Source organism: Telopea speciosissima, chromosome 3 (assembly GCF_018873765.1).
Source record: "Telopea speciosissima isolate NSW1024214 ecotype Mountain lineage chromosome 3, Tspe_v1, whole genome shotgun sequence".
Taxonomy (NCBI): Eukaryota; Viridiplantae; Streptophyta; class Magnoliopsida; order Proteales; family Proteaceae; genus Telopea; species Telopea speciosissima.
The window spans coordinates 20235024-20262272 of record NC_057918.1 but is presented as its reverse complement, the minus strand read 5'-3'; the positions used below and the strand labels follow the sequence as shown (position 1 = coordinate 20262272).

Below are 27249 nucleotides of genomic sequence, written 5' to 3'. Positions count from 1 at the left end.
AAGGCCACAGACATTCCAAATGGTCCAAGGAATCATAATCAATGGGTGGGAGGGGGCAACCAACCAAAGAAGGAGCTGGCGCGAGTTGCAGGAGGAACGTTACGGGAAGTCGGGACGGAGGCGGTATTCCTTGAGGGGGGGGGGGAAGCAAACTAGAGGAGAATTGGGTAGTGGAATCTTCAAAGAGGAAGTAAGAGGGAGCAAGGGGGTAGGGGGTGAAGGGAAACCGTAAGGGAGGGAAGGGGGCTAAGGTTTGGTTCAACAAGGGGAGAGAAGTAGTTCAACCGGTTTGGTGTAGAGGGATTTAAAGGGATAAGGTGGATGGGGCTAAGAGTCGGTTCAAGAGAAATGGTCGGGTCAGCAAAGGGAGGGTTTAAAGAGGATGAGACGAGTTTGGGAGGTCAGAATTGATTCACGTGAAAAAAGGTGGGAGGTGGGGCCAGATGGGAGAAGGGAAAAGGGGGGTTTGACCAGGGGGACTTTGCAGATAACGAGGGCGACGGAGATTAAGAGCTGGATAAGGGATGACAAAAGGGTGAAGCAGAGGGAGGGGGTTTGGGTAGGGTTAACAAAAGGGGAAAGTGGGATTTGAGAAGGCGTAAGGGAGGTTGCAAACAGGTCTGCAGGGGAAGCCGGCAGATCAGTTTCAAGGGTCAACCAGGGCTCAGAAGGAGCAGGCAGGAAAGCGACATCACAATCAGCATCGTGATCGAGGCTCTGTAGCAGTGCAAACCTATTATGGCCAGTGAAGGGAGCTCTGCAAGTCAGGGGGGCAGCGGACAACTCGCCGGAGTTCAGAACCTTGGAAGTTTGAGTATTTTTCCGGTACCGTTTTCTCTCTTTTTTCCGGCTACAGGAGAGGATGAGAGAAGAATCAAACTCCGGCAACTTAGAAGGGTCAGCATTAGGACGACTATCTTCTACAACAATGACTGGGGCATTGACTGTAGCTTCGATGGTAACGGCATCTAAGACGCCGTCTCTAGGCGCTTTACCGCAAGCATCATCATCGACAGAGGGAACCGAAGCGACAGTTTGAGGAGTCAAGGAAGCGTTGGATCCGTCGGAAATAGGGAGGTACTGCTTTGAGGGGTGACCAAAAACCTTGCAGGAGGAGCAGTAGTGGGGAAGCCACTCATAGAGAACACTCTGAGAAAAGGAATGACCTTCTTCTTCCTGGATGGTGACGAAATTTGGAGAAGGAGCTTCAGCGTTGATTTCGACACAGATTCTGGCAAACGATAGTCTATCCATGTTCTTAGTACGTTCGTCGGAGTAAAGGGGAGTTCCAATGGTCGAGCCAAGGATGCTGAGGCCAGAGGGGCACCAGTAGTGTAGGGGGATACCAGGGAGATTGGCCAAATGGGTATGGATTTGAAGTCTATTTTGCTAAGGGAGGAGCGATGGTCCCATTGTCGAAGGAAGATCAGTTTCTTGCCAGTCTGCCAAGGACCACCTTCCAGTGCTCGAGCCTTATCGAAGTCGTCAGAGAACTTGAAAATGAAGATGCCGTTGGACATCAGGTAGGTGAAGACAGCACTAGCAATTCGCCACTGTTTTTGGAGAGAAGACTTAACCACGTGAAAGGGGGGGGGGCAAGGAAGTGGCCCACAAGGCAGCACTGCCATTTGGAGATTTCTTCATCAAGAAGACCCTTAGGATAGAAGCCTATCTTGGAGTCATCTAAAAAGGAAGGGGGGACGAAATGGAGGGAATGCCTGTCGGTGGTGATGATGGGTTGCCTGTTGAAGAGGGAGGTCTAAGGTTTGGGGTAGGTGGTGGGATTTGTAGAGCGAGTGAAAATTGGGGAGGGGGGGGGGAGGTGGAGGGGGTGGTGGAGAGGGAGGAGAGGCGGAAGCAGGGGGACTGGGTTGGGAGAGGGGGTTTGCAGCGGCAGAGGTCGACCCCATTAAGTTGGGATAAGGTTCATGTATGGATTCTTTTGTTGTCTTTAGTTTGCAAGAACATTAGTTGAACAAATAATGCTAATATTCACATAAAAAAGACCCTGTCAACTTGAAAATAGCTTTACTTTATTGAGCAAGCAGATGCAGGGTCTTTGAGACAGGTACAAAATCCATCTTCATCTGTAGGAAATGACCTAGGTAGAAGATGGTCTGGAATCACACCAACCTTGTCAATATCGTTGTGTGCAGGGGGTCTCATAACGAGCTACAGTAACAGCCAAACTAGAGCCATCAGATAGCTTAAAGACCGACTGGATCTTCCTGTACATAAAAAGTTGCATGGATAACCGTGCATCCTTCTACTTATAATGTAGTTGAAACTGTTTTCCTTGTGGCAGTATGGACTATTTGGGAGGAGAGGAATAACAGGATGTTTCAGGGACGGTAAGTGTCAGATCGTCATCTTGAGGACAGCAAGGTGGGCCATGTGAGTTGAGGTCTTCTATGGTATTTCCATTGATTACTTCATGAGGCACTGGGACTTTATTATCTCCTTTTCTGTGGTTCGTGATATCATCTATCATGATTGATTTCCCACTCGTAATAAATTTTATTAAGTTAAACAATGATGGGAGTTCAATTAATGATGGGCAGGCAAGAACTCAAGAGGTATTTAGAGACCATGATGGCCGGGTTTTCTTGGCCTATTCTGGCCTCATTGATGTAGCTGATTCTATTATGGAGAATTGAAGGCAATAATCAAGGACTTGAGATGGCTCTGGGAAATGTATGGGATGATGTGATAGTTGAGGGAACTCCTCCTTGGTTATTCATTGGCTCAAGGATCGTATGGAGGGGGGAAGGGGGGGTCCATGTTAATATCTATATCTTATTAAAAAGGCCAAGGCCTTTGTGGAGCAAGGTCATTTTTTGTTTTCTTGGCAATTGAGGATGCCTGCTCTATTGCTGACAAATTAACTACAAAGAGACGGGCATGGAAAAAGAACTCGGTCGAAACTGACCGAAACCACCAAGATATCTTGGTTTCGCAAGAAAACGAGACAAGTTAAGCAGGGAGTTTTAAAAGTTCATGGTTTTGGTTGGTTTCGACTGGTTTCAACCATGTTTCGACCATATTTCGCTAGTTTCTAAGTGTCACTTATCCCCATCGAAACTTGAGGGAACCTGGGTGGAAACTAGGATAGGCACTTATTTTTTTTCGAAACCAGGCCAAACACTTTTTTATGCCTAATATCATTTAAGTAAATGTTTTTCATTTACTTCAGATATTATTCATAATTATGCAAATACCCCCTATTTGAATCCAATAAAAATAGTGAAAAAATAAAATTCCAAAAGCATAAAAGTCAACCCACCAATTCATGAACAAAAACTGGATTTTCGACGATAGGTGGAATTTTCAACTTTCTAATGCTAGGGTTTTTCTCAAATCAAAAAATTTCATAAATCTTAATATGGTAAAACATTGCTAAAAACCAAAAGTGCGGTAAAATATTCATTTGTTTTGATGTCTAAAAAATAATTTTCAATCAGAGCCATTTTGACAGCATTCACGCACACCAAATTAACTTTGACCAGAATACAACTCCTTCAATATAAATCAGATTTAAGTAATCTTGGATTTGTTGGAAAACTATCAAAACAAAGCTTTCCCAACAGAGAGGTTTTCAAAGAGTTGTAGAGAGGGTATGATGGAAGAGATAGAGGAGGGTGAAGCCTTGGAGAAGATCATGAGATCATCAGCGAAGGCAAGATGGGTAAGGTTGAGACTCTTGCACTTGGGAATGGGGAGGTGAGATGTTAGTCAGTTTTAGACTGGACACTCCTATATAGGACCTCGTGGGCAAGGGAGAGAGGAAAGGAGAAAGAGGGCAACCTTGGCGGATGGCAACGTTGAAAGGGAAGAATCCAGCGGGGGAGCCATTAACGATGACTGAGAAGGAAGGGAAAGAGATGTAATAGTGGATCCAACAGACAAAAGCATGGGGGAAGGGCATATGAGTGAAGACATCACAAATGAAATCCCATTGCAGGGAGTCAAATGCTTTGTGGATTTCCATTTTCATAAGGGCAGCTGGGGAGTGCGATTTACGATCGAAGCCCCGGACAATTTCCGAACAAAGGTGGACATTATCAACAATACTTCTGGTGGAAATGAAAGTTGATTGATTACGTCTGACTATGGAAGGGACAACCGACTATAGCCTATTACCCAGAATTATGGCAATGAATTTGTAGAGGAGGTTTCAGAGGGAGATAGGTCTGAAGTCAGACAAGGAGGAGGCTCCCTCTTTTTTGGGGGATGAGGCAAAGAAAAGTTTGGTTGATTCTAGGGAGCTGGCTGGGGTTGAAGAAGAAGCTACAGATAGCTTTAATAAGGTCATCTTTGATGATGTACCAGCTAGCCGAGAAGAACCCCAGACTAAACCCGTTAGGACTGGGGGCCCGATTGGATTTGTGCGAGAGAGCCACTTTGAGGATTTCCTCCTCCGAGAGGATAGATTGGAGGGAAGCAAAGAGGGAAGGGGGGACAAATTTATTAATGAGGTTAGTGGGGATGGGGGGGGGGGGAGGGGGGTGGCGGGCAGAATAGGGAGGAGAAGAAGGAGATGACTTCCTTTTTAATGTCATGGACAATGGTGATCGGGGTGCCATACCGAGTCTGAAGCATGGGAATGGAATTTGAGTTGGAGCGGGCTTTCATAGAGCGATGGAAGTAAGCCGAACTGGAATCTCCAAGCTCAAGCCATTTAATGCGGGATTTCACACAATTTTTAGTACTAGAACACATATAATTCAAGTAAAACAACTTAAATATGCATCAGGAATGAGTAGACATCAAATTATAAATCATTTCATAAATCATACATCATACATGGTTTGTTACAAGAGTCAAATATATCGGAATAAGCAATAAGCAACAAGTAACCCCTTTGCCCATCCTAGACTCCTAGTACCTCATCGAGTTCCGGGCAGGATCTAAGCCTCTAGAATGCTGCTATTGCTGCCAAGTCAAGTTATGCTTTGGCTGTATAACAAAAGCTGGCCTTGTCATAGTATGGTGCAAGAGACACTCCCACAACAGCCCTATAAATGCCAACCACCAAGTATTTATTCTATTGTTTTTCTTCCAAATATTAGTTTTTGGGAAAGGTGATATATCTCCAACTTTGAATTTTGCACAAATCTTCAAACAACGCAGCAAATCATCGTGCTTCCACTGCGTTCCTCTATTACCCAAGTATTTGTTCCAACCTTGTTCTGATTGGTCCAAGAAAGCACAAAAAATGGGGTTTCCAAGCTTCACTGGCGAAACATATCTAAATGAGTGAATTGGGTGAAACCATTTCGTTCGAAACCCTGTATTTGTAGTAGAGCCAAAGTAACGTTTTGGCTGAAATTTCAGCAAAACGAAACTTTAGACTGAATTATTACTGAAACCTTGAAAGTTCAGTCAAAATATGTACATCTTTAAGTATCGCATGTGGTTTCATTTTGAGCCTTTGCAAAACCGAAATATTTCGTGAAGTTTCATGAAAATTCGGCAAAACTTGGAACCATGCATTGAAGACAGACTTCCCCGATGAAGACTTCTTGTTTGTCACTGCAGAAGAGCCAAATAAGTCGCAGATGAACTTTGGCGGAGCCTATAATGATTCCAGAAATTATATAGTTAAATTTTGATGTCCCGTCTGACTTTAATCAGCAGGCTCCATTTTGAATGTACAAATTACATTGCGGAGTACGAAGCCTGTATACCTGGCCTCAAGCTTGCCATTGACATGTCCATCAAGCAAAGCGCATCAATGTGAGGTGAGATTCCAAGCTAGTCATAAGTCAGAGTAATGGAAACTGAAAAATAATAGACAAGAAATTGATTGGTTGATCCCATATCTAGAAATGCTCGAGGAGGTTTTTCTTTATCAATTTGATGATATATCGTTGTTGAAATAATAGAATGACTTGTGTCTTATGGGACACAGGCCAGCTTTATTTATAATATGGAGGAGAACATTCCACAATATGAGTACAAGACATAAATACCCTTGTACCCCATTTTACAACACTCCCCCTCAAGTTGGTGCATAAATGCCACACATGCACAACTTGCCAATAATAGGGTGAAAGACCTTAGTACTAAGACCTTTTGTAAAGATATCAGCCAGTTGTTCATTGCGAGGAACAAAAGGCACATAAATGAGACCCAAATCCAGCTTTTCTTTGATGAAGTGGTGATCACTTTCGACATGTTTTGTTCAGTCATGCTGAACTGGGTTGTGAGCTAATAGCTGATTTGCCGTCACAGTAAAGCCGCATAAGAAGGATGACAGGCACAACCAAATCAGTAAGAAGACGCTGTAGCCAAAGAAGCTCGCAAATACCATGTGCCATTGCCCTGAACTCTGCTTCAGCACTAGACCTTGCAACAACCAATTGCTTCTTGCTCCTCCAAGTGACAAGGTTACCACCAACCAAGGTGCCATAATCAGAAGTAGACCTGCGATCATCAGGTGATCCTGCCCAATCCGCATCAGCATACGCCTCAACACGAAGATGATCATGAGGAGCAAAGAGAATGCCACGGCCTAGGGCAGATTTCAAGTAATGGAGAATACGCAGCACAACATCCATGTGTGAAGAATATGGGTCATGCATGTATTGGCTAACTTGGCTAACTAAGCTAACTGCATATGCAATGTCAGGACGGGTATGAGAGAAATAAATCAATCGTCCGACTAGTCGCTGATATCGGCCTTTGTCCACGGGATCACCTTCCTTGCTTACCAAATGAGAATTAACTTCAATGGGAGAATCAACTGGCTTGCATCCCAACATGCTTGTCTCAGAGAGGAGATCAAGTACATACTTCCTTTGAGACAAGTAAATACCACTAGAGGACCTTGCGACTTCAATGCCGAGAAAGTAGCGCAGCTCATAGTTGTCAAGGCGTCGCCTAGGCATCTGGGCGCCTTGACCTCGCCTTGATTTTTGGTGTCGCCTTGGTTGCCTAGGCGACGTCTTATCGCCTTGTTTTTTAACCCACTCGACCATCTTGATTCGCCTAGGCACCTTAACAACTATGGCGCAATTGTCCATGATCCTTAATTTCAATTCCTTGCCCAAGAAGCTCTTGAGCCTGGAAATCTCTCCAATGTCGTCACCAGGAACGACTATATCATCCATATATACTATAAAAAAAAAAAAATCTTTAGCATTGCTTTGAGAGTGTACTGCTGCAACCATAGCTTGATGAAATCTGCCAAACTAGGCACAGAGTGATTGTTTCAGCCCATATAGTGCACACCTCAGTCTGCACACTTTTCGTTGAGTTTTAGGACTCGAGAAGCCAGGTGGAATGTCCATATACACTTCTTTCTTCAATTCTCCATTGAGAAAGGCATTCTTTACATCCAGTTGTTGTAGCAGCACATGACAAGATACCACGAATGGTGTTCATCTTGGCTACTGAAGCAAACGTCTCCTGATAATCTATCCCATATGTTTGAGTAAAGCCCTTTGCAACATGTCTGGCTTTATATTGATCCACTGTACCATTAGCCCTTTGCTTGACTGCAAAGACCCATTTGAATCCAACCGTCTTCGTCTGTGGAGGAAGGGAAACTAGCTCCCATGTGCCTTTCTTCTTTAGAGCCTGCATCTCTTCTACCATGGCTGTCTGCCACTGCGAGTGAGCAATAGCTTCCTGCCAGTTCTGAGGAATAGATACAGAAGACAAAGAAGACACAAAACTATAAAAGGAAGGGGAAAGAGAGTCATAAGAGACAGTCTTAGCAATAAGATGCAAGGTACAAGACCTAGTGCCTTTACGAGTGGCAATAGGAAAATCAAGGGAAGGATCACGGTCATAAGAGGGAAGAGAATTACCAGGATCAAGGACAACACGATCAGGTTCAAGTGGTGGCGATTGGTTTGGTAAAGTTGGAGATGTAACACCAGTGGTCTAATTCTGCCCTTTGCGAGTGTAGACACGTATTGCTGGTCGAGGCCAAACTAAAATGGAAGGAGTTTCCCCCTGCATAGGAAGCTCGGCTGGAATAGTAGAGGTGTCCGACGTGAGAGGCTGCCCATCTTTAACAGTAGATGAAAGCTCCCCCTGAAGATGAGGCCCCGTATAGTAGGGTTTAGAGTTCATACTCATGAAAGACGACATCGAAGGTAACAAACCAACGCTGAGTGGGTGGATGATAGCACCGATAGCCCTTCTGAGTGGCAGAATAGCCCAAGAAAATACACCGAAGGCTACGAGGATCAAACTTCCCATGGGGATGGTAGTCACGAGCGTAGCAAACACAGCCAAATTTTTGGAGATACTGAAAAAGCCGCAGAACCCTGTAGGAGATCCAAGGGGCAGCAAAAGCCAAGTACACGAGATGGCATGCGGGTGATTAAGAAGGCTGCAGTGACAACATCATCGCTCCAAAAATGTTTAAGAACATTCATCTATTAAAGTAAAGACCAATCCCCCTTTCAAGAGATGTCGATTTTTCCGCTTAACCACACCATTCTGAGCCGGAGTGTCGACACAACTAGTCTAGTGAAGTATCCCATGAGAAGAAAGGTAGGCTTGAAAGGAGGTGTCAATGTATTCCCGACCATTGTCACTTCGAAGAACCTTAATGGTGGCTCCAAATTGGGTCTGGACCATCTGGTAAAAATGCTAAAAGCAAAAGAAGGCCTCCGCCTTGGTACGCATCAAATAAACTCATGAAGTGCGAGAATAACAATCAATTAAAGTAATAAACCAGCGGAACCTAGTGACATATACAATCCGAGATGGTTCCCAAATATCTGAATGAATTAATGAAAAAGGAACTAAACTTTTATTGTCGGAAACAGAATAAGTAGTTCTGGTTTGCTTGGTTAAAACACATGCCTCGCAAAAAAATTCAGTACAATGCTTAAAAGAAGGAAAAGTCTAGCTGAGGTTCCCAATGGGGGGTGTCCCAATCTGCGATGCCAATGAAGAAGTTCAGAAGCTGGAGGAGATGGAGAAGAAGCCTGAAGTGCCTGACCAGAGACTGATGACGACTCGACATCAAGTAGGTACAGACCACGATGCACTCTACCAGAACCAATCGTTGCCCCTGTTACCAGATCCTGAAAAACACAATGAGAAGGAAAAAAAAGTAACTTTGCAATTCAGTTTGGAGGTAAGACTACTTATAGACAACAGATTATTAGGAAAAGAAGGGACATGCAACACAGATGAAAGGGATAAATTGGACGAACAAGAAACGGAACCAATACCAGATATAGAGGAAAAAGTGCCATTAGCTGAACGAACCCTGCCTTTACCAGAGCAGGGAGAATACTGAGAAAAAGAAGTCAGAGGAACCTGTCATGTAATCCGTAGCCCTAGAGTCAATGATCCATGGGGAGGAGAGGACAGATGTACTAAGACCACAAAATGGAATACCTGAATTACCAGGAAGAGGTTCGGTAATGGCAGAGGCAAATGCTGATGCAGATGGAGAGGGCTTGTCCATGTGAGACAGAAGACGGCGGAAGGCCAGGAGTTCATCTGGAGATTAGGCTAAGCCGGGAGAGGCGGTGTCAGAAGCCTCAGTATGGTTGGCCTGGCTAGAAGGAGCCGGGTTGGAATTGCCACGGCCACGACCACGACTAGAAGAACCAGAGGCATCAGCCGGACGACCATGTAGCTTCCAGCAATAATCCTTGCTGTGACGCTCCTTACCACAGTAATCACACTTGACAGGTGCTTTGGTTGAGGAGCTACCAGACCGAGAAATATCATTATGGGACTGCAAGCTGGACACAAAAGCTGATCTCTCGGGAGGTGCCGGAGACGGTGTGGGCAGCATAGTAGTACAATGCCTATCCTCAAGCTGAATCAGGGCATATGATTGCTCCAAGGTAGGGAAAGGATCACGGCTCAACACATGTGCCCGAAGCTGATCATATTCGATATTCAGCCCGGCTAAAAAATCATAGACACGGATCTTATCTTCCCGCTTCTTGAACTTGGTAACATCTGCCGCAGTAGTTGGAACATACTCCTCATAAAAATCAAACTCCTGCCATAGAGAGCAAAGCTCGTTATAGTACTCTAAGAGAGGCATGTCTTTTTGCTGCAGCTCGTGAATTTTTTTTTCGGAGTTCAAAGACCTATGCATCATTCCCTACCTAGGAATAAGTGTCTTGGGCAGCCTTCCATATTTTTGCAGCTGAATCAAGAAGGTAACATCGAGAGATGGAGGGCTTCATAGAATGCACATGGAATGCCAGAACCAAGGAATTTTCACACTCCCATTTGTCAATCTCTGTAGTCCCAGTAAGTGGCCAACTTGTAGTACCAGTAAGAGCCATAATAACCTCTGGATTTGATGGACAGAAGGCAGGACCGTGACCACATCAGATAGTTAGTGCCATCAAGCTTGATAGCACATGGTGGAAAAGCAGAAAAATTATGGGTAGAATTTCCACTGCCACTGTAAGAGTCACCAGTAGTAACGTCGGAGTCTGGCATGGTTGATCAAGCAAATAAAATAGCACCAAACCAAAGGCAACCAAAAATCTGGAAAAAACCGATCTGGTGAAGAACCTGTGAAAACCGAAACCTGCAGAGAGTGGTTCTTGTAACAATCCAATAACAAAGGGATGGCCTTGGAAACACTGCCAACAATACTCAGCTCCAGAAACACCAATGAGGATGAAGAAAAAATCAATATCAGAGGACGAATCAGCAAAGGAAGATTTCAAGGTAGTCCTGAAAAAAAAACGATATCAGGGAAAACCTTAAAACCAATCGATCTTGAGTCTGGAGCAGCAAGAGATAAGGATTGGCCCTGTGAATCACCAACAAACAAGCAGGGATTGGCCCTGATAAATCGTCATACAAGGGTGGCCTTGTAGATCGAAAAAAGAATCACAGAAAAAAATCTGTGAAAAAAAAAAATCGCAGACCTCTCAGAGCATGGGATAAAATCCCGTGAGTGATTTATATCATGAGAGGCATATCAAAAGAGAGAAAAGGCTCTCGGTGGATTAGAAGGAGCCCACCGAGAGCAATGAAAAAGGGTGGTGGTAGTGGAGATGCAAAATCCAGAGAAGAGGAGAGGGAGAGGGAGAGGCCTCGGTTTTGGTGGTGATGCTAAAAACGAGAAAGAGAGAGAAGAGGGAGATGGACCAGGATTAGGTTTTTTGAGTAACCCGCTCTGATGCCATGTTGAAATAATAGAATGACTTGTGTCTTATCGGACACAGGCCAGCTTTATTTATAATATGGAGAACATTCCAGAATATGAGTACAAGACATAAATACCCTATGACAAAAATACCCTTTTACCTCTTACCTCATTTTACAACAATCGTTCTCCCTTGTCCCAACTCCCAAGAGACAAAAATCACTTCGTGGACACTCTGAATACTCTTGTGTCCAGCGATCCCTCTTAAAAGAGAGGGATGCCTTTGGGAGGACACAGGTGGTGCATGGCTGTCGTCAGCTCATATTGTAAGGTGTCGGGTTAAGTCCCACAACGAGCTGGGCAGATAGATGTGGCTTTGCAGTCGTGTCTGATTTTTATCTCCCTTTCTGCTAACTGGGTCAAGCTCCTGTGAGTTTTAAATTAGGGAAAATGGTGGCACACCGCCTGCATACTGTCTATCTCTCTCTTACCCCTTAGATATGAACCCCCTGCACCTCCTGTATGATACCCCATCCCGAGCCCCCATTGTTGCTGCCTGCTAGCTTACCGTATGCGGGCAGTGTCCCTATCCCTCTCCCTTTAACATATCCAACAAATGGAACTTTTTCTTCAAATTCTTTTGGTGCATGCTGTCGTAGAAGTAATTTTTGCTTTATCTGAAACAGCAGAAATGTTTTAGCATTTTATTTTCGCTTATGTGTCTTAAATATAATAATTTAACATGTTTGACGTAGGATACATAGATTATGCTCGGTTAGCGAGTAATAATTTAAAATCTATTCTCTGTGTTGAATTTTTTAGTTTGAGCCTGAGACTTCAAGTGCCATGGGTTTTGGTTTCCGATGTGGATTCTTGGGCCTTCTCCATATGGAAATTGTTCAGGTATAGTGAATTCAAACTGAACTTTCTCCTCATTTTTTATATTGTTATATTTGTAAGGATATTTGTTAATGTTGACATTCTGAATGGATTTCTTTTTGGTGAACTTTCATTTCAGGAAAGGCTTGAGCGAGAGTACAACTTGACGCTGATAACTACTGCTCCAAGTGTTGTTTACAGAGTGAATTGTTCTAATGGTGATACTGTAATTTCTGCTCGATCCTTTACCTATTTGCTGCTGCTGTGGAATTTTCGTTTCTTGGAATTTTGTTACCTATTTCATGCAATATGTTAACTGCATTTGGCGACACTATTGTGATAATTTTATTTCTTTGCCTTATTTGTATCAACTGTAGTTGGTATGTTTAAGCCTTGCTTAATTTATTTACTTGATTAGATAAGTTTTTGTATTACTTATAGAAAAGGATATTACATAGTGTTTTAATTTCATTCTTTAATCCCGTTACAGTGATACATATTATCTATTTTCTTCACTCTTTGACTTCGTAATAGAATTTGAGTTGCACATGGAAAGGCCTGCAACTAAGCTCAAAAAGTCCAATGGGAACTCGTAAACTGCCAGGGGCCAGGGAAGGTGGATAACATATGATAGAACTTTTGGGATTCTAACTGTGTAGAATACCAGAAAATCAGACCACAAAACTGGAGAGAAACACAGGCTGTAGGCTTCTGTATCATTGTGTTTCATACTGAGAGAAAAAAAGAAAAAACAATTCTGTTTGTAAAATGCTTTTAAAAGAAAAAACTTTCTGAGCAAGATTAACTACCCCTCTAAACACTTTTAACTGTGGCACGTCATTTTAAATAAAGGAAAAGAACTGACTTAGCACTGAGCATAATTGGCTATAAATAAAGACATAACCTGCAGACTTCTATCTAAACTGACTTACATCCATCAATTCTGACGGGGATGGAACTAATGCAGTGCTAATCATGAACCAGTGAGATCAGCTTGCATCAGGGTTGCAGGAAAAGGGCAAACCAGATTAGGAGAAATTTAAATAACTCAAAGAGCATTGCTCAGATTGGCCTGAAATCCAAAGTGATAGCTCAGTTTATCAGGTAGAATAATACTGTTAAGCATGATCCAGATTTGATGGCTGGATCTAAAAAATATGAGGTTTTTCTATTCTAACAAGGAAACTAGAAAGCAAGCAGAAGATTCAGAATCGTTGCAGGGAATTCTGGAGATCAAATTAGGGTTCAAAATTTAATTTCGGAACTGATATATCAAAGAATGGGAACCAGAACAATAATCTGGAATCAGATTTAGACAACCAGATCAGAAAATAGGAGTTTTGAAGAAGTGTACTTCAAGTAGGACTTTTGAAATTGGCTGGAAAGTTCTGATTTTGAAAACAAAATTTCAATCTAGAGGTCCATATCAGTTTATTTAAGAGTTGGATTTTGTTAAATAGTATAGCTAAGTCGCAGGGGGGTTTTATGTGATGTTCTTTCTTATTTCTGAGTTCGTATAATTGTGCTTTAGTATCCTTGTAATTTCTTACAGTTATTTATTTATTTTTAAATATTTGGCTCTAGGCTCACAGTAAGGCTATTCTGAATCCTACCGTGAGCTCTCTCTCTCCCTCAACTTCTACTTCTCTTCTGCCTTCTTTGTATTGTAGGTGCTGATCTCCTGGTTCTTGTATTGTCACATGGTAGCCGAGCTTGTCTGATCAGTCCCTACTATCTTTTTCTCTGTTTTGAAAGTTCTTTAGGGCTTTTCTCCTTCTTGTTTGCAGCAACCGATGCTGCTGTATATCCTATGAAAACCCAGTTGGATTGGAAAAAACATGAAAAAACTAGGGTTTCATGCATGGAATGTTGCTGTTTTATACATCTATTGGCTTCATCTTTCATGGATCACAACTGCAACATGAATCTACATTACAAACATTAAGTTACATGGAGTACATGGAGCATATTACCTGCGGCATTGGTTCGTTGGAGTTTTTTCTATTAAAACTAGCTGGGGTCTGCTACACGGATCCTTGTCCACCACTAAATTCTATTCGACGTCATACTAGAAACAAGACCTAAACTATGAATTTCTTTCCTCACCATTTCTCCTAGGGTCATTTTAGGACTGCTCTTGGCTCTTTTAGTACCTTCAATCTGAATCAAATCACTCCTTTGAACTTGGAGCATCCGAAAGCCTCCGTTGAACATGGCCATGCCACCTCAGACAACTTTCTCGTAGCTTATCTTGAATCGGGGCTACTCCCAAACCAACTCTAATAAGGTCATTCCTTACTGTATCCTTCCTGGTTTTGCCACTCATCCATCTCAACATCCTCATCTCAGCTACACTTAGCTAACCTATGTGGCGCTTCTTAACAGCCCAATACTCCACGCCGGTCTTTTGACTGTCCTGTAAAACTTTCCTTTAAGCTTTAAAGGGATCTGTCGATCACACAACACTCCGTATGTCCCTCTCTACTTCATCCACCCTACTGTAATCCTCTGTGAGACATCATCCTCCATATCACCTTCCATACAGATGATAGATCCTAGATACCTAAAATGGCTACTTTGCGGAATCTCCGTCTCATCAATTTTCATCCCCTGATTATCCGTCCCGGAGTTGCTAAAGTTACATACCGTATACTACATCTTCATTCTACTTATCTTAAGACCTTTTGATTCCAAGATTGTTCTCCATAACCCCTGTTTGGCATTAATCCAAGCCTTTGTCTCATCCACCAAAACAATGTCATCAGCAAAAAGCATGGACCAAGGAACCTCATCTTGGACATCTCTGGTTAACTCATCCATGATAAGCGCAAACAGATATGGGCTTAAAGCTGATCCTTGATGTAACCCAACTGTAATTGGGAATTCACTACCTTGATTCGCCACGGTTCTTACATTAGTCATCACACCATCATACATATCTTTAATTGTGTCCACATATTTACTTGAAACATTTCTCCTCCTTAGCACATGCCAGATTAAATCTCTAGGAATTCTATCATAAGCTTTTTCAAGGTCAATAAGGACCATATGGAGACCCTTCTTACTCTCTCCAATTTACCACTCCAACAGAAGATGTGATTGAAGAAGTGTTTGATGACAAGTTTACTTGGGCTGGGAGTTTGTTGGGTCTCGCAAACCCAAAATTGTGGGGGCAGAATAGTCTTTTTTAATTGTCGTCTTTCAAGTACACTGTTGGCCGATGGATACTTTATGAAGTGGGGACCACAAGGCTGTTTCACTTGACATGGAATCTTCAGTGGGGTCCACAAAGAGAGGAGGCCGGCTGCTGCACTTCTAGAAGACTTGAAGACTTTAATTAGTTTCTATTTTGGTTTTTAGTAACTTAGCCAAGTTAGACTTACTTTTTCAGTTTATTACTTGTAAAGCAAGTCTCAGCCTTATAGGAGACTGCTATTTTATTTCTTTCTATTTTTGACTCAGCCCTTTGGGTTTATATATTTGTAACTGCCCATAGAGGCACCCCACGATTAATGAAGTTGAATTGAGATTGCTTTTGTGCAAATATTATCCTGGTGAGAGGATGAAGGGCTGAGAGAGCCGAAACACTATACCCCTTGATTATCCTTCAATCTTCTTTCTTGTTCATTGTCTCCTCTATTCCCAATCGAGCTGTACCTGTGCTGCCTCCTATTGAGTGCAATAAGCTGTTGCTGGAGAGTATTTGAAGACCAGATCCAATTCCCAATCTGTTTCCAAGGATTGCTGTTGCTGATCACAACCCAGAGAAGGACTGAGATACCCCTGCAATTCTGTTTCTGCTCTATTTTCTCCAACAATTTTAAGCCTTAACTTCTCTGCAACCTGAACTCAGATTCAGCAGAGTTTTGGAGGGCTGAACCATGTCAAGGAGAGCTACACTCGATCCCTGTTTGGAGTCCAGATTACTGCTTGTTTGCAATATACACCCTAACCTTCTATTTTCGAGTCCACTTCATATCTCAACCTTTAGCTATCAGAATTGGCTGAATTTTGGAGCATAGGATCTCTTCACCACCATCTCCACTCTACCTGAGTTTGATGGCCTTCTGCAGACTGGTTTGGTTTGAATTCCTAAACTTCCTAATTTTGAATTTGTTGCTATTTTGATATTCTGCTGCAACCTGTCATCAATCCTGTTGTAGAGTGGTTCTTACTTGAACCTCGCCTACATTATCTTCTTTGTGCATACCTTATATTGAACCCATGTAGCCAATGCATGGCTTAATTAGGATCTTTCTTGATTATTTTCACCAAAAAATAAATAAAAATAATAAACTGAGCAACAAGTGAAACAATTCAAACCAAGCTGTGACAGGTCTATTGCTTTTTGGAGGTATATCAATATTATGAAAGAAAAAAGGATATAATATATGGTTGCTTTTGAAGATTGAGTTTCATATTCTGTCAGTGTTTCTTTTGATTTCTCTTGTTACATGTACTGCAGTTATGACTTATGCATACCATGACCCACCATGAGAGTTGTCATTTACTCCAGTAGTTGGATATACCATGGACTGATAGATATGGCAATCTTATCAGTGTTTGTATTGCATGGTTCAGATTGAGTGCTCAAATCCATCTTTACTTCCTGAAGCTGGAAATAGGAAGTCAATTGAGGAGCCATTTGTTAAGGTTATTTCTTGTATTAGAACTATATTTCCTCCTCTTTTTTATGAAATTTTCTGTGTAATATATTATGATATTTTTTCCTTCAATTTGGCTGTTAAAAAGTATTTAGTGGTTGTAGGTTAACTTTTGTAGATTGAAATGCTCACACCGAAAGATTATATTGGTCCTCTTATGGAGCTGGCCCAGGACCGAAGAGGTGATTTTAAAGAAATGAAATATATCACTGAGAATAGAGCGTCAATCACCTATGAATTACCATTGGCAGAGGTACAGTTTTGTTACTAATTACATTCCTATATTCCATTCTACGTTGTTGGTTTTCTTCTATTATTGCGTCTTGCATTTGACACTCACCTTAATTCATATTACAGATGGTTGGGGATTTTTTTGATCAACTGAAGTCCAGAAGCAAGGGTTATGCAAGCATGGAGTACTCTTTCATTGGGTAGGTGCAATTACTGTTGAAAATATAGGAACTGATCTCCAGATGCAAATGAAGGAAAGTGAATTCTCATTGAATGGGTCTATTCATTTGCTTTTTTCATGGAGATATCCATTTGTGATGTTGAGAGATTGACATTCATCCATCTAGGAGATGCAAATGAGGTCTAAGACACTCCTTTTGTTTATTTTCTGAAGAATTCCAAATAAAAAATTTGTCTGAGTTTGTTGTTCCTCATCCGATGAATGTGTTTTAATCAGCATGAGTAATATTTTTTTAGCTTCACAATCACTTGCAGTTACTATAAATGGTTGTTGGAATGGTGAGAGGTGAAGCAAGTGGAGCTTTTAAGTATTTATATGTGTCTGCCTTTTAATCAGCATGAGTAATTTTTTTAGCTTCACGATCACATGAAGTTACTATAAAGATTGTAGGAATTGAATGAATTTACATTTTCATTTTAGGGTATTATTTATCTATAGCTATCCAATCCCTACAGTATAGTTAAACAAGTGGAAAGTATTAAATATTTCTGCAGTTCATCACGACTTTCTATGTTTAAGAGATGGTTTTACTGTGATTAAATCAATATGTTACCGGAAAATGTAGCTTATTACTTTTGCCTTCAATGGTTGAGAAACAAAGGAAAGTTCTTATGGTTAGCTGCTTTGCTTGTTCTGTTGTGGTGCTTGTGGGAGGAGTGGAAAGCTAGGCTCTTCATGATTCTTATTCACCTCTAGTGGAGATTGATTGAGTACCCAGAAAAGAATAAAAATAAGAGGCAGGGGTGATTAATGGTGTTGTCTCAACCTATTAACAAGTATTAGGTTACTCTCAAACCGTGGTTGAATGAGGTCTGATGGAGTAGAACAAATGCCCAAAATTTGACAGAAATCTGATGGATGGACAAGGCTTTGCATGGGTATGTTTCATAGATAGCAAGTAAAGTTACTGAAATTTAATAACTTCAAGAACTGACAATCTGATTGTCAGATCAGGAAAAAAAATTTAGACTGTATATTCCCTATGGAGTGAGGATCAAATCATCCAAACTTCAGTCCAATCCAAGGGCTAGATGCCCCTAGGAGAGGTCTCCTACTTGCAGCAGGTACACGCAAAACAAGGGTACCACCAAGTGTATGAATGGAAACCAAACTGAAACAAAATTAACCCAGATCCTTCCCAATGTTCAGGACTATGAGACCCTTAGTAACACCACCCCCCACCACACACACAAAATAAGAGAAGAAATTATATTAATAAGGGCTATACTTGTAACTGTAGGGAAGAAGAAGAAGGATAGAAGAAGGGAATATGATCAGATTTCCCACCTGATCTTGACCAGAATTCCTCCAGTCAACCTCAGTCTCACTCATGGGCTGCTGTCTATCACAGTAGCAGAACCTGTCTCTCACATTTCATAGTAGCCAAAACCAAGAAAATCTTTATTCAAAAATCAGGGGGGGGGGGGGGGGAGCTCCTAGAGGCTAGAGCCTTACATGTTTAAATGGAAAACTAATGTCACGACCCAAACCGGATACAGGTAGGGGTGCAGCCCTCACGGGCGTTGATCAAACGATTGCTAAAAACCAAACAAAGTCATTCACAATAATTCATCAAATTTAAATCTTAAACATAAAATATTCAAACCATAGCATTAAACCACAAAAACTCCTACTGGTGGCAATCTAAGGTTTGTCCAAGTTAAAAATCTCCAAAATTCAATTTATCAGAGTTTATATCTCAAACTGCTCCCTATTACATCCATCTAATGAAATAAAATAATAAATAACAAAAGAAACTAAGTCTTCGAGTCGCCCTCAAACTCTCCACCAAAAGCCTATCTCCGTTTCAATCCTCTGTGATGTCATAAAATAAGGGGTGAGCTAAACAGCCCAGTAAGACAAACTATAGTAAGAGCACTACACAGTAACAACAACGAAACATTCACATGCGACAAAACAAAACTTCATTTAGTTTTCTGAAAAATAACACTTTCACAAAACACTTTCAATTATAATCACTCTTTATCACTCTAGCCGGCATTGAAGGAAACAGGCTGCCACCACCCATAACCTTAGTTATCAAGGCTGGAAGGCGACCATGGCATTTTAGAGGGACAAAAAGCAAGGCGACACTGCCATGGCGGCAAGGCATCCAAGGCAACCAAGGAGCCTGGACACCATGGCGACGCCTTGATAACTATCTCCATAACATGAGAGAAACACGGCCCACTGCGATCACTCTCTATTGTCACCCACTCTATGACTATGTGTATACCCCATTGTCACCCACTCTGTGACTATGGATGTTTCCGTGGCCCCACGGAACACTCTATCCCTCTGGTGGCCATGACTCTCCACCGGCATGGTGCAGTCTATTTACCCTCAAACACTCTTTCCAGACTCCAATTTCACTGTTTAAGACACATGTTTAAATATAACATGTCAACACTCATGCAAAAGCATCCAAGCAATAATCACTAGCCCTTAGGCATCACTTCCATAATTATACATCATCCCAAAACAAGATTTAACATCACTAAACATTACTCACATAACCACCTATCACTCATGATCTCAATTTCAAATCACCATACATTAACATATCTCAATAACAACAAGTATTTCAAACAAAACTTAAGTCATCCATACCACACAACTATGGTGTACACCTACTGTACTCCACTTACCTCAATCTACAAAATATTCCTTCAACCCTCCAAGTTTCGAGCACCAAAATCTATTCACAACCTGCAACAATATTTCCCTTATTAATCACCTAGTCCAAACACTAGTCTTGTACCCTTCTTCCCCAAAAAGTCAACAAACGTCAACATTTGACCTAAAAGCCAACTTTCTCAAATGAAGGTCAAACTCTAGGAATCAATCTCCCATGACCATTACTAACACTTTTCAAAAGATGAGGAAGAACGGTTGACTAGTCTGAAAGTAAATTGAACAATTCGGTTTCGGGAAAGAATTTCCAGAAATCAGTAAATCCAAGGTCAGTTTAAATCTGTAGGTTAGAGGCTTCCCAAATTCAGATTGGAACTTCCCTTAAGGCAGCTCTACCATCCCCCAAAAGATGATCAAAACTAAGGGTCAGATTAAAAGTTTTATAGGAAATAAAAATTTTGGAATCCCAATTTTACAGATTTGGGAGATTCGATGTAGCGAATAAAACATTGGCCGGAGGAGGAGATCAGCCAACTCCATTGCTGATGCTTTGGCTAGGGGTGGAGTGGGCAGGGAGTCTTTGTTTATGGGTCTTTATCGATTGATGTAGGCTCTCTTATGGGTATGGCTATTGGTCTATTGTTGTTGCTGTAGTCTTCTTCTTGTATTTCATCTATCTTTATTCTCAATAAAAGTTTGTGTTTATTTATCAAAAAAGAAAAGGAAAAGGTAAAAAACTTTTGCCTTCAATAAGACGTGGATATATTTTCTGTTGCCGTTTTATTGTTTACTGAGGACACACTGTGTTGGTAATGAAATTTTTTTTCTGCTTTATCTGTGATTTATCTCATGTTACCATTGCTTGGAGCCAGGTATCGAGAACGTGAATTGATAAAGCTTGACATTCAGATTAATGGTGACCGTGTGGAACCTCTGGCAACCATTGTTCACAAGGATAAGGTGATCTAGATCTTTCACCAGTATGTCTCTGAGTTCCATTTCCCCTCCCCCCCCCCTCCTTAAACTGGAACAGCCACCATTATGCTTGTTAGTCGGGCCATGACATGGCAAGCAATTATGTAATGAATGTATTTTTTTCATAATTAAGAAATGATTGTAGATTTAAATCTCATTCGTCGTTGGTAAACTTGCAGTGGTGTGGACCGAGAAGTAGGCAGAGAATCTGAAAATAGAACTAAAGTAAAGATAGGAGAATGGAAAATGTCAATTGCCAGATGACGACCCTCAGTAGAAAAATACAGTGTACTCACAAAGAAAGTAACATCAGCACTTACAAATTGTTGGCGAGTAACATGGTCATAACAACTATAACCCTTTTGAGTGTGTGAATGTCCTAGAAGAACACATTTGACTGCTTGGGGAGATAATTTTTCAATTTCCAGACATGAAACATTAATAAAACAAGTACAACCAAAAACACTAGGTGGCAAAAAAATAAGGGAGAGCAAAAAGAACAAATGACACATTAAGTATGTTCTAAAACATTATCCAAGCAAAAAGTTTCGAGAGAGCCCCAAACTATGTTTTTATTTCATTACAAAAAGCTTTAAAAACAGAGAAAAACTCTGAACAATCTTTCAGTAAATACAACAAAATAAAGTTTGAATCATCATCCACTAAAATAACAAAGTACATAAATCAGACCAACTCTGGACCCAAATATCTGAGTGAACTAATGAAAACAGAGATTGACTCTTAGAAATATCCTGTGTAGGAAAGGAAGTGTGGTGATGTTTGCCAATTTCATAATCTTCATACTTTACACGGTAGGCAAATTTCCACACAAGAACCATTTGTTGAAGCTTGGAGAGCGACAATGCTCTAACTGATAATGCCAATCCAAGTGTGAAACACCAATAGAAGCATCATACACAGTAGTAGAAAATAAATCACCATCAAAATTATATAAGCCACCCTTCTCATGCCCTTCATCAATCTTCTTCCATGTCTGAAGATCTTGGAAGACATATAAAAAGAATAAAAAGATAGAGCAATAGAGACTTGGTAATTTAACTCACAAATAAAAGATTCACGAGCAATTGAGGTACATGAAGAAAACTTGAGGAGAGGATCCCATAGTTGTCAAGGTGAGTAGGCGACCCAGCATTGGAGGGGCAACTAGGCGACAAGGCGCCTGCCTAGGGCTCTAGGCATGCAGTATATGACCATATGAAAATAAAATGAATTTACGACAATTCTTGCGCTCCCTTTATTCGAGGGTGCTCTCTTTTCTTCAGCCTTGGTCTTCGGAGGCTGGAACTTTAGAAAGGACCCTTGAAGAATATTGCCAGGAGTTAAACAATTTATTTCTCATCTTTCTCCGGTCTTGAAAGAAAAAAAAAATCTTTTCATACAAGTCATAAACATGTGACAGGTTCTTTATCTTGTGAGAAATTCTTCCTCAAGTCATCCCGGGCACCTTTAGCCGTAGTGTGGAACATAACATTGCCAACCACTGATGGTTTCATGCTATTTTATAGCCATACAAGGAGGGTATCATTTTCACACATCCATTCTTTAGAGATTGTATCATCTGGAGAAGGTGGGGAAGAAGTCAAATAATCCAGTTTGCCTTTAGCATTAATATATGCCTTGACAGCAGAGTAGGTAATTTGAGCCACCACTCAATTTATTAGAGGTGATTTGGACTTTTTCATTGTCCACAGAAGATTTAGAATCACCCATTGTACCGATATAGATAGAAAACCAGCAGCCAAGTCCATTACAAGAGTAGACCAAGACGGGCTGCAGGACACAGCAAAGAAACCTTTCAAGTAATAGAACAGATCTCCAAAAAATAAAGTAAATCCAGTGGCTGAATACTCTTGCCACAAAATATCAAGATAGAACAGAATAAAAGTCAACCAGAAAGTCAATGTTAACTCCTCAGATTGAAGTCAAACTTGAACTATATACATGTCAATGAATAAGATAGATATCGAACATATGAGGCAAATCCAACAGTGGATATGGTTATGTTGAGACTGCTCAAAAATAGAAACTGATTCTTACCAAATGGTATCTTGTTCCTAAAAACTAGGAACCGCAAGATCATCCAATCCAGAAGCTTGATCAGAATGAAATTTCAGTCGATTGAACACTTGAGCAAAGAGAATAATCTCCCAAAATGTTAGCCAAATCTGATGGCTATATGCAGCCAAACAAAGAAGTCCCAATCAGAATAGGCATAAGAAGAAGAAACCACAGGGTTCTTCAAGCACAGAACATGCAGAGATAATGTAGAGACTGATCACAACAGTCCATATCAGTTAAAGCAAGATAGGAGAACGGCAGCAGCACATCCACAAGCCATAGAGATGGATTCCAAGACAGTATCCTCAATCAGCCACAGCAATATTGGGTCTGAAGCCAAACTACCATTTTGGTTTTTTTTTTTTTCCATCAAATGATTTAAACATGTATATTTATGCTTAAGTAAGCACACCCTGAAGTTCTATGCACAAATTCCACCATTTAGGGCACATTTTGTGCATGTCTATCAATTTAAGGGAAATCTCTCCCCCTCCTCCCCCAATTTCGCCCATTTTACCAAAATATTTCAGTTTTGGCACGGGTGAAATGACCTACCTTGTTCTAGAGGTATGCACTAATCTTTCAACTAGTGGCAATTTGATCTGTAATCATGCCACGTAGGCCCGTTGCACTCTGGGCTTTTAGAAGTCCACAAAATTTGTACAATGAGAATAAATAAATCAAAGTTTTAGTATTGGGGTTGGATTGGACTGCTCGGCTGACACTGATCTGCTGATATCAGTTTGATACTGTGAAATTCAGCAAAAGATAAGCAAGGATTGGGCCTTATCAGCAGATCAGGATTGAAATAGGTGGAGGCTAATCCTGTTTGTAATTCTGAGTTTCAAATACTAGAAATGAACAATCTTCTACCTACTTTCAAGAGAGAACTCAGTTATACAAAAGTGTACCTGTGGCAGGAAACTGCTGTAATTAACAATAAAGATAAAGCCCTTGATTTTATGGGAAAAAAGGGCCTGTGAGAACCCAATGTGACTTATAGGAAGGGGTTTTGTTTACTTTGTCATGTTTGGTTATCAATGTTATTGTGTTCCAACAGTGCACTGTTACCTGTCCTGGCACTCACACTGAAACATTAGTGTTTCCAGTTGTTTATCTCCATTTGTCAGTGCTTAACTAATTAGTATTTTATTTTCTGAAGTTAGTGCCTGAGAGTGATTGTATTGTACGATAGCTAGCTTCTTCAGTAAGAAACCACAAAAATGATATCTACTAACAAAGTTTGATAGCCCGGATTAACACATTTCTATGTAATACTTTCCAGGCGTATGCTGTAGGGAGGGCATTGACTCAAAAACTGAAGGAGCTTATACCACGGCAAATGTTTAAAGTACCGATTCAGGTAAGATCCAATTCCTCCATTTTGTAGTGCACTGAAAGTTCTGAGAATTTGGAAAGCCTGTAATATTTTGCGTATATATTTTTACTTTGGATGGCAATGGATCTGATTAATCAGGTATGCACCCCTTTCTATCCCTAGTGGTTTGGGTATGGCATGCCTTTATTGGGTAAGGATTATGGTAAACTAAGATCACTAGCCGCACTTGGTTGCCTTGTAAAAATTGGGTAGGCCCGTGCATGTCTGTCAGAGTGGGGCAGTTATGGTCTTGCAATATTTTAAAAGGGTAGGGTATGTATTGGTGATACCTAACCTGAAGCCACCCGATCAAAATTTATAATTGTTGTTCTTTGGCATGCTTTATACATGGCATAGTTGTTATGACGTCTAGGAGACCCCAGGCATTGGAAGAGGGAAAAAAATCAAGGCAACACCTAGACAACTATGATGCATGGTTCCCCAATTGCATTACAAGATGAATGTTTCATTTCAGTAATGGAGTCTGGGAGATTCTCTCTGTGCTTTCTTTATGAAAAAGCCCAAAAGAAGCGAGTGAGTGAAAGCTTTTCAATCTTCAATGGTCTGGCTCTTTTTAGCATTTCTTAGCTTGATCATGGAAATTCATTTGAGATAAAGTAACTAGTGAGGCTTCCGTGTTAATTTCGGAGTTGATTACCAATGCTTTGGAGTCTGTTCATGTGGAAACGGACAGTCTTAGCTCTGTGAACCATTGCCGGTCATGTTACAAATGTCGGACAGCTTAACATTGGTTTCAACTGAAACCAATAAGGTATCTACAACAGCTTTTAAAAAACACAGTGGTCAAAGGTGCCAAGGCGACCCAAGGCACTGGGCAGGAGCCTTGGAGCCTAAGCACTTAGACTTAGGACCTTTCAAGTTGTATTAGTACTTATTGTTCACTAATATCTCGACCAATTTATGTTAATATTTAGTCTGCTTAGTAGTTAATTAAATGGGAAAACTAAAGAGGAAACATCAGGCATTCACCAGTCATTTAATGATCATTCAACATTCATCAAAACAAGCAAGAAATGATGAAGTTTCATTTTGCCAATTACCACAATATGAGGGCTTAGTTATATTTGTTTTTCCAATTTTAATCCCTGAGTTTTACTCTTTTTTTTTTCTATTTCTATTTTAACCCCCTTAAAGCTATGATAGGCTGCAGTAAGGTGCACCATAAAAGCATACAACCATTCATGAGTTGGGAAAAAGAAGCTGAAAATGGCTCCCGTCAAGGTTAAAATCTTACAAATGCAATCAATGTGGTGCCTACACAAGACCCTAAGCGACACCAAGATGAGGCCTTTGCGATCAAGTTGACACCTAGGCGAGGCCTTGGTGACCAAGGTGAGGGCCAAAGGCCTTTGCGAGGTCTTGATGACCATGTTTAAAAACCACAGAATTGTGCTTAGCTTCAAAGAATGCAAACATTGTCAACCTTACTTGTGACATACTTATTCCACTATTGCAGGAGGTCCTGTTATCAAAAACCCCTGCAGAAAGGCTAATCTGTAATCACTTTTACTGGATACCATTCACTAAGAATGGTATCTGATTCATTGTAGGGTTTACTTACCTTTAAAATGTCCAAAATGCCCTTACCCTATTGGTAGATAGTATGATGTGGAAGAAAATGGGATCTAAGCAAGATTATGTTGTTCCAGGAAGCATTTGCTCGCTTGTCTGATGCACACCAATGGGGCCATTTACCTGTGATGATCAAAATGCCCTTCTTATATTGATGGTGATGTTGTGTGATGACGGCCAAAAATGGGACCTGAGAAAATTTCAATTTTCTAGACTTCTGGCAAGGCCTTATGGACATACAGTGAAATTATTGAGATACATTGACCTGAAAGAAAGGCTTAAATTCCATTAGAATATGAGCCATCATTGTAGATATCAAAGTGTGATCTGAATAAGTTACTCTTTGTCTAGGAAAAACTAATTGACATACCGTGCACAGTGATAATTCTACATGATGACCAAAGTGATTGTCATATTAACAAATCAATATAAAGTAGGATTAAGTGTCAACTTGAGAAAGTTTTATGAGGACTAAGGAGGATTCCATATGCTGCTAAGTGGAGAGAGCTTTTAATTGTGGTCTCAAGAGTGATACAGACATAAGTATCCAGTATCTGACAGCATAAGGGGGCTTGTCAATTATGTTTAGTTCTTCTTACCTTCTTAGGTAGGTCAATCTTGTTCTCCCTGGTGAAGGTGTGATTTCCTTATTCTCAAGGAGGCTCAGCTCAGCGAACGGGGGAGACAGATGAACTTAGCTTAATATGGAGTTCAGAGGAGCAGTATGTGTAAACGGTGAATCCTATTATATAGGTTTATTGTTCTAATCTGATCACTTTTATCTTCTATATTTGTTTTCCTCTTTAATTAATAAAATTGTGCTATTGTTTGGAAAAAAAAAGGGCGATAGAAAGGCCAGACTTGGCTTTTGAAGTAGACAGTTGTTAGAGATGTGTTCTTAGTTGAATTGATATGTGAGTGCTAAAAGAAGTCCAAGAATTTTCAGCAGTCAAACTTTTAGACAGTAGTAATCAATTTTAGATGCATTTCAGGTTTGTCAAAAGCCCTAAACAAAAGGATCATTCCATTTAAAAAATGATTTATTTAGCATTCAAAGAAAGAGATAAATGGAGTTACATAACTTTCCAGGTGTTTTCTGTGATAAAAATTATAAATGATTCATACAAAAAAAATATAAATGAGTGCCAGTTGCCCTGGAATGACTACTTAACCACATAATGTACATTGATTGGCTTTACCTTTGTAAGTTCTTGGCTTCTTGTGTCCATCAACAGCTTGTTGTTCGGTAAAGAGGGCATTTTATGCGTGGCACTTGTTAATAGAACTATGTGGATCTTTGGTTGACTTACTTGATTTTGTCTTTTTTTAGTACTTAGTATTGCTATGTCAAAATATCAATGACAGGCATGCATAGGTTCCAAGGTGATTGCAAGCGAACAGCTGTCAGCGATTAGGAAGGATGTTCTTGCGAAATGCTACGGTAAGATGAAAATATGTACTCTTGGAACCTGTCAAAAGT

At 40.7% G+C, this 27249-nt stretch overlaps 1 protein-coding gene across 2 annotated transcripts in view; it reads left to right on the top strand.

Moving 5' to 3' along the window:
- LOC122656003 (translation factor GUF1 homolog, chloroplastic) overlaps positions 1–27249 on the top strand; it is a 90015-nt gene that overhangs the window by 61976 nt on the left and 790 nt on the right. Inside the window, exons 13-20 of one of the 2 annotated variants that reach the window (XM_043850416.1) lie at positions 11918–11998; positions 12114–12200; positions 16556–16627; positions 16757–16891; positions 16996–17069; positions 20617–20704; positions 24084–24161; positions 27135–27210. In XM_043850416.1, the coding sequence (XP_043706351.1) occupies positions 11918–11998; positions 12114–12200; positions 16556–16627; positions 16757–16891; positions 16996–17069; positions 20617–20704; positions 24084–24161; positions 27135–27210 (691 nt within the window). The remainder of the gene's footprint in view (positions 1–11917; positions 11999–12113; positions 12201–16555; positions 16628–16756; positions 16892–16995; positions 17070–20616; positions 20705–24083; positions 24162–27134; positions 27211–27249) is intronic. The other variant, XM_043850417.1, reaches the window with a different exon arrangement.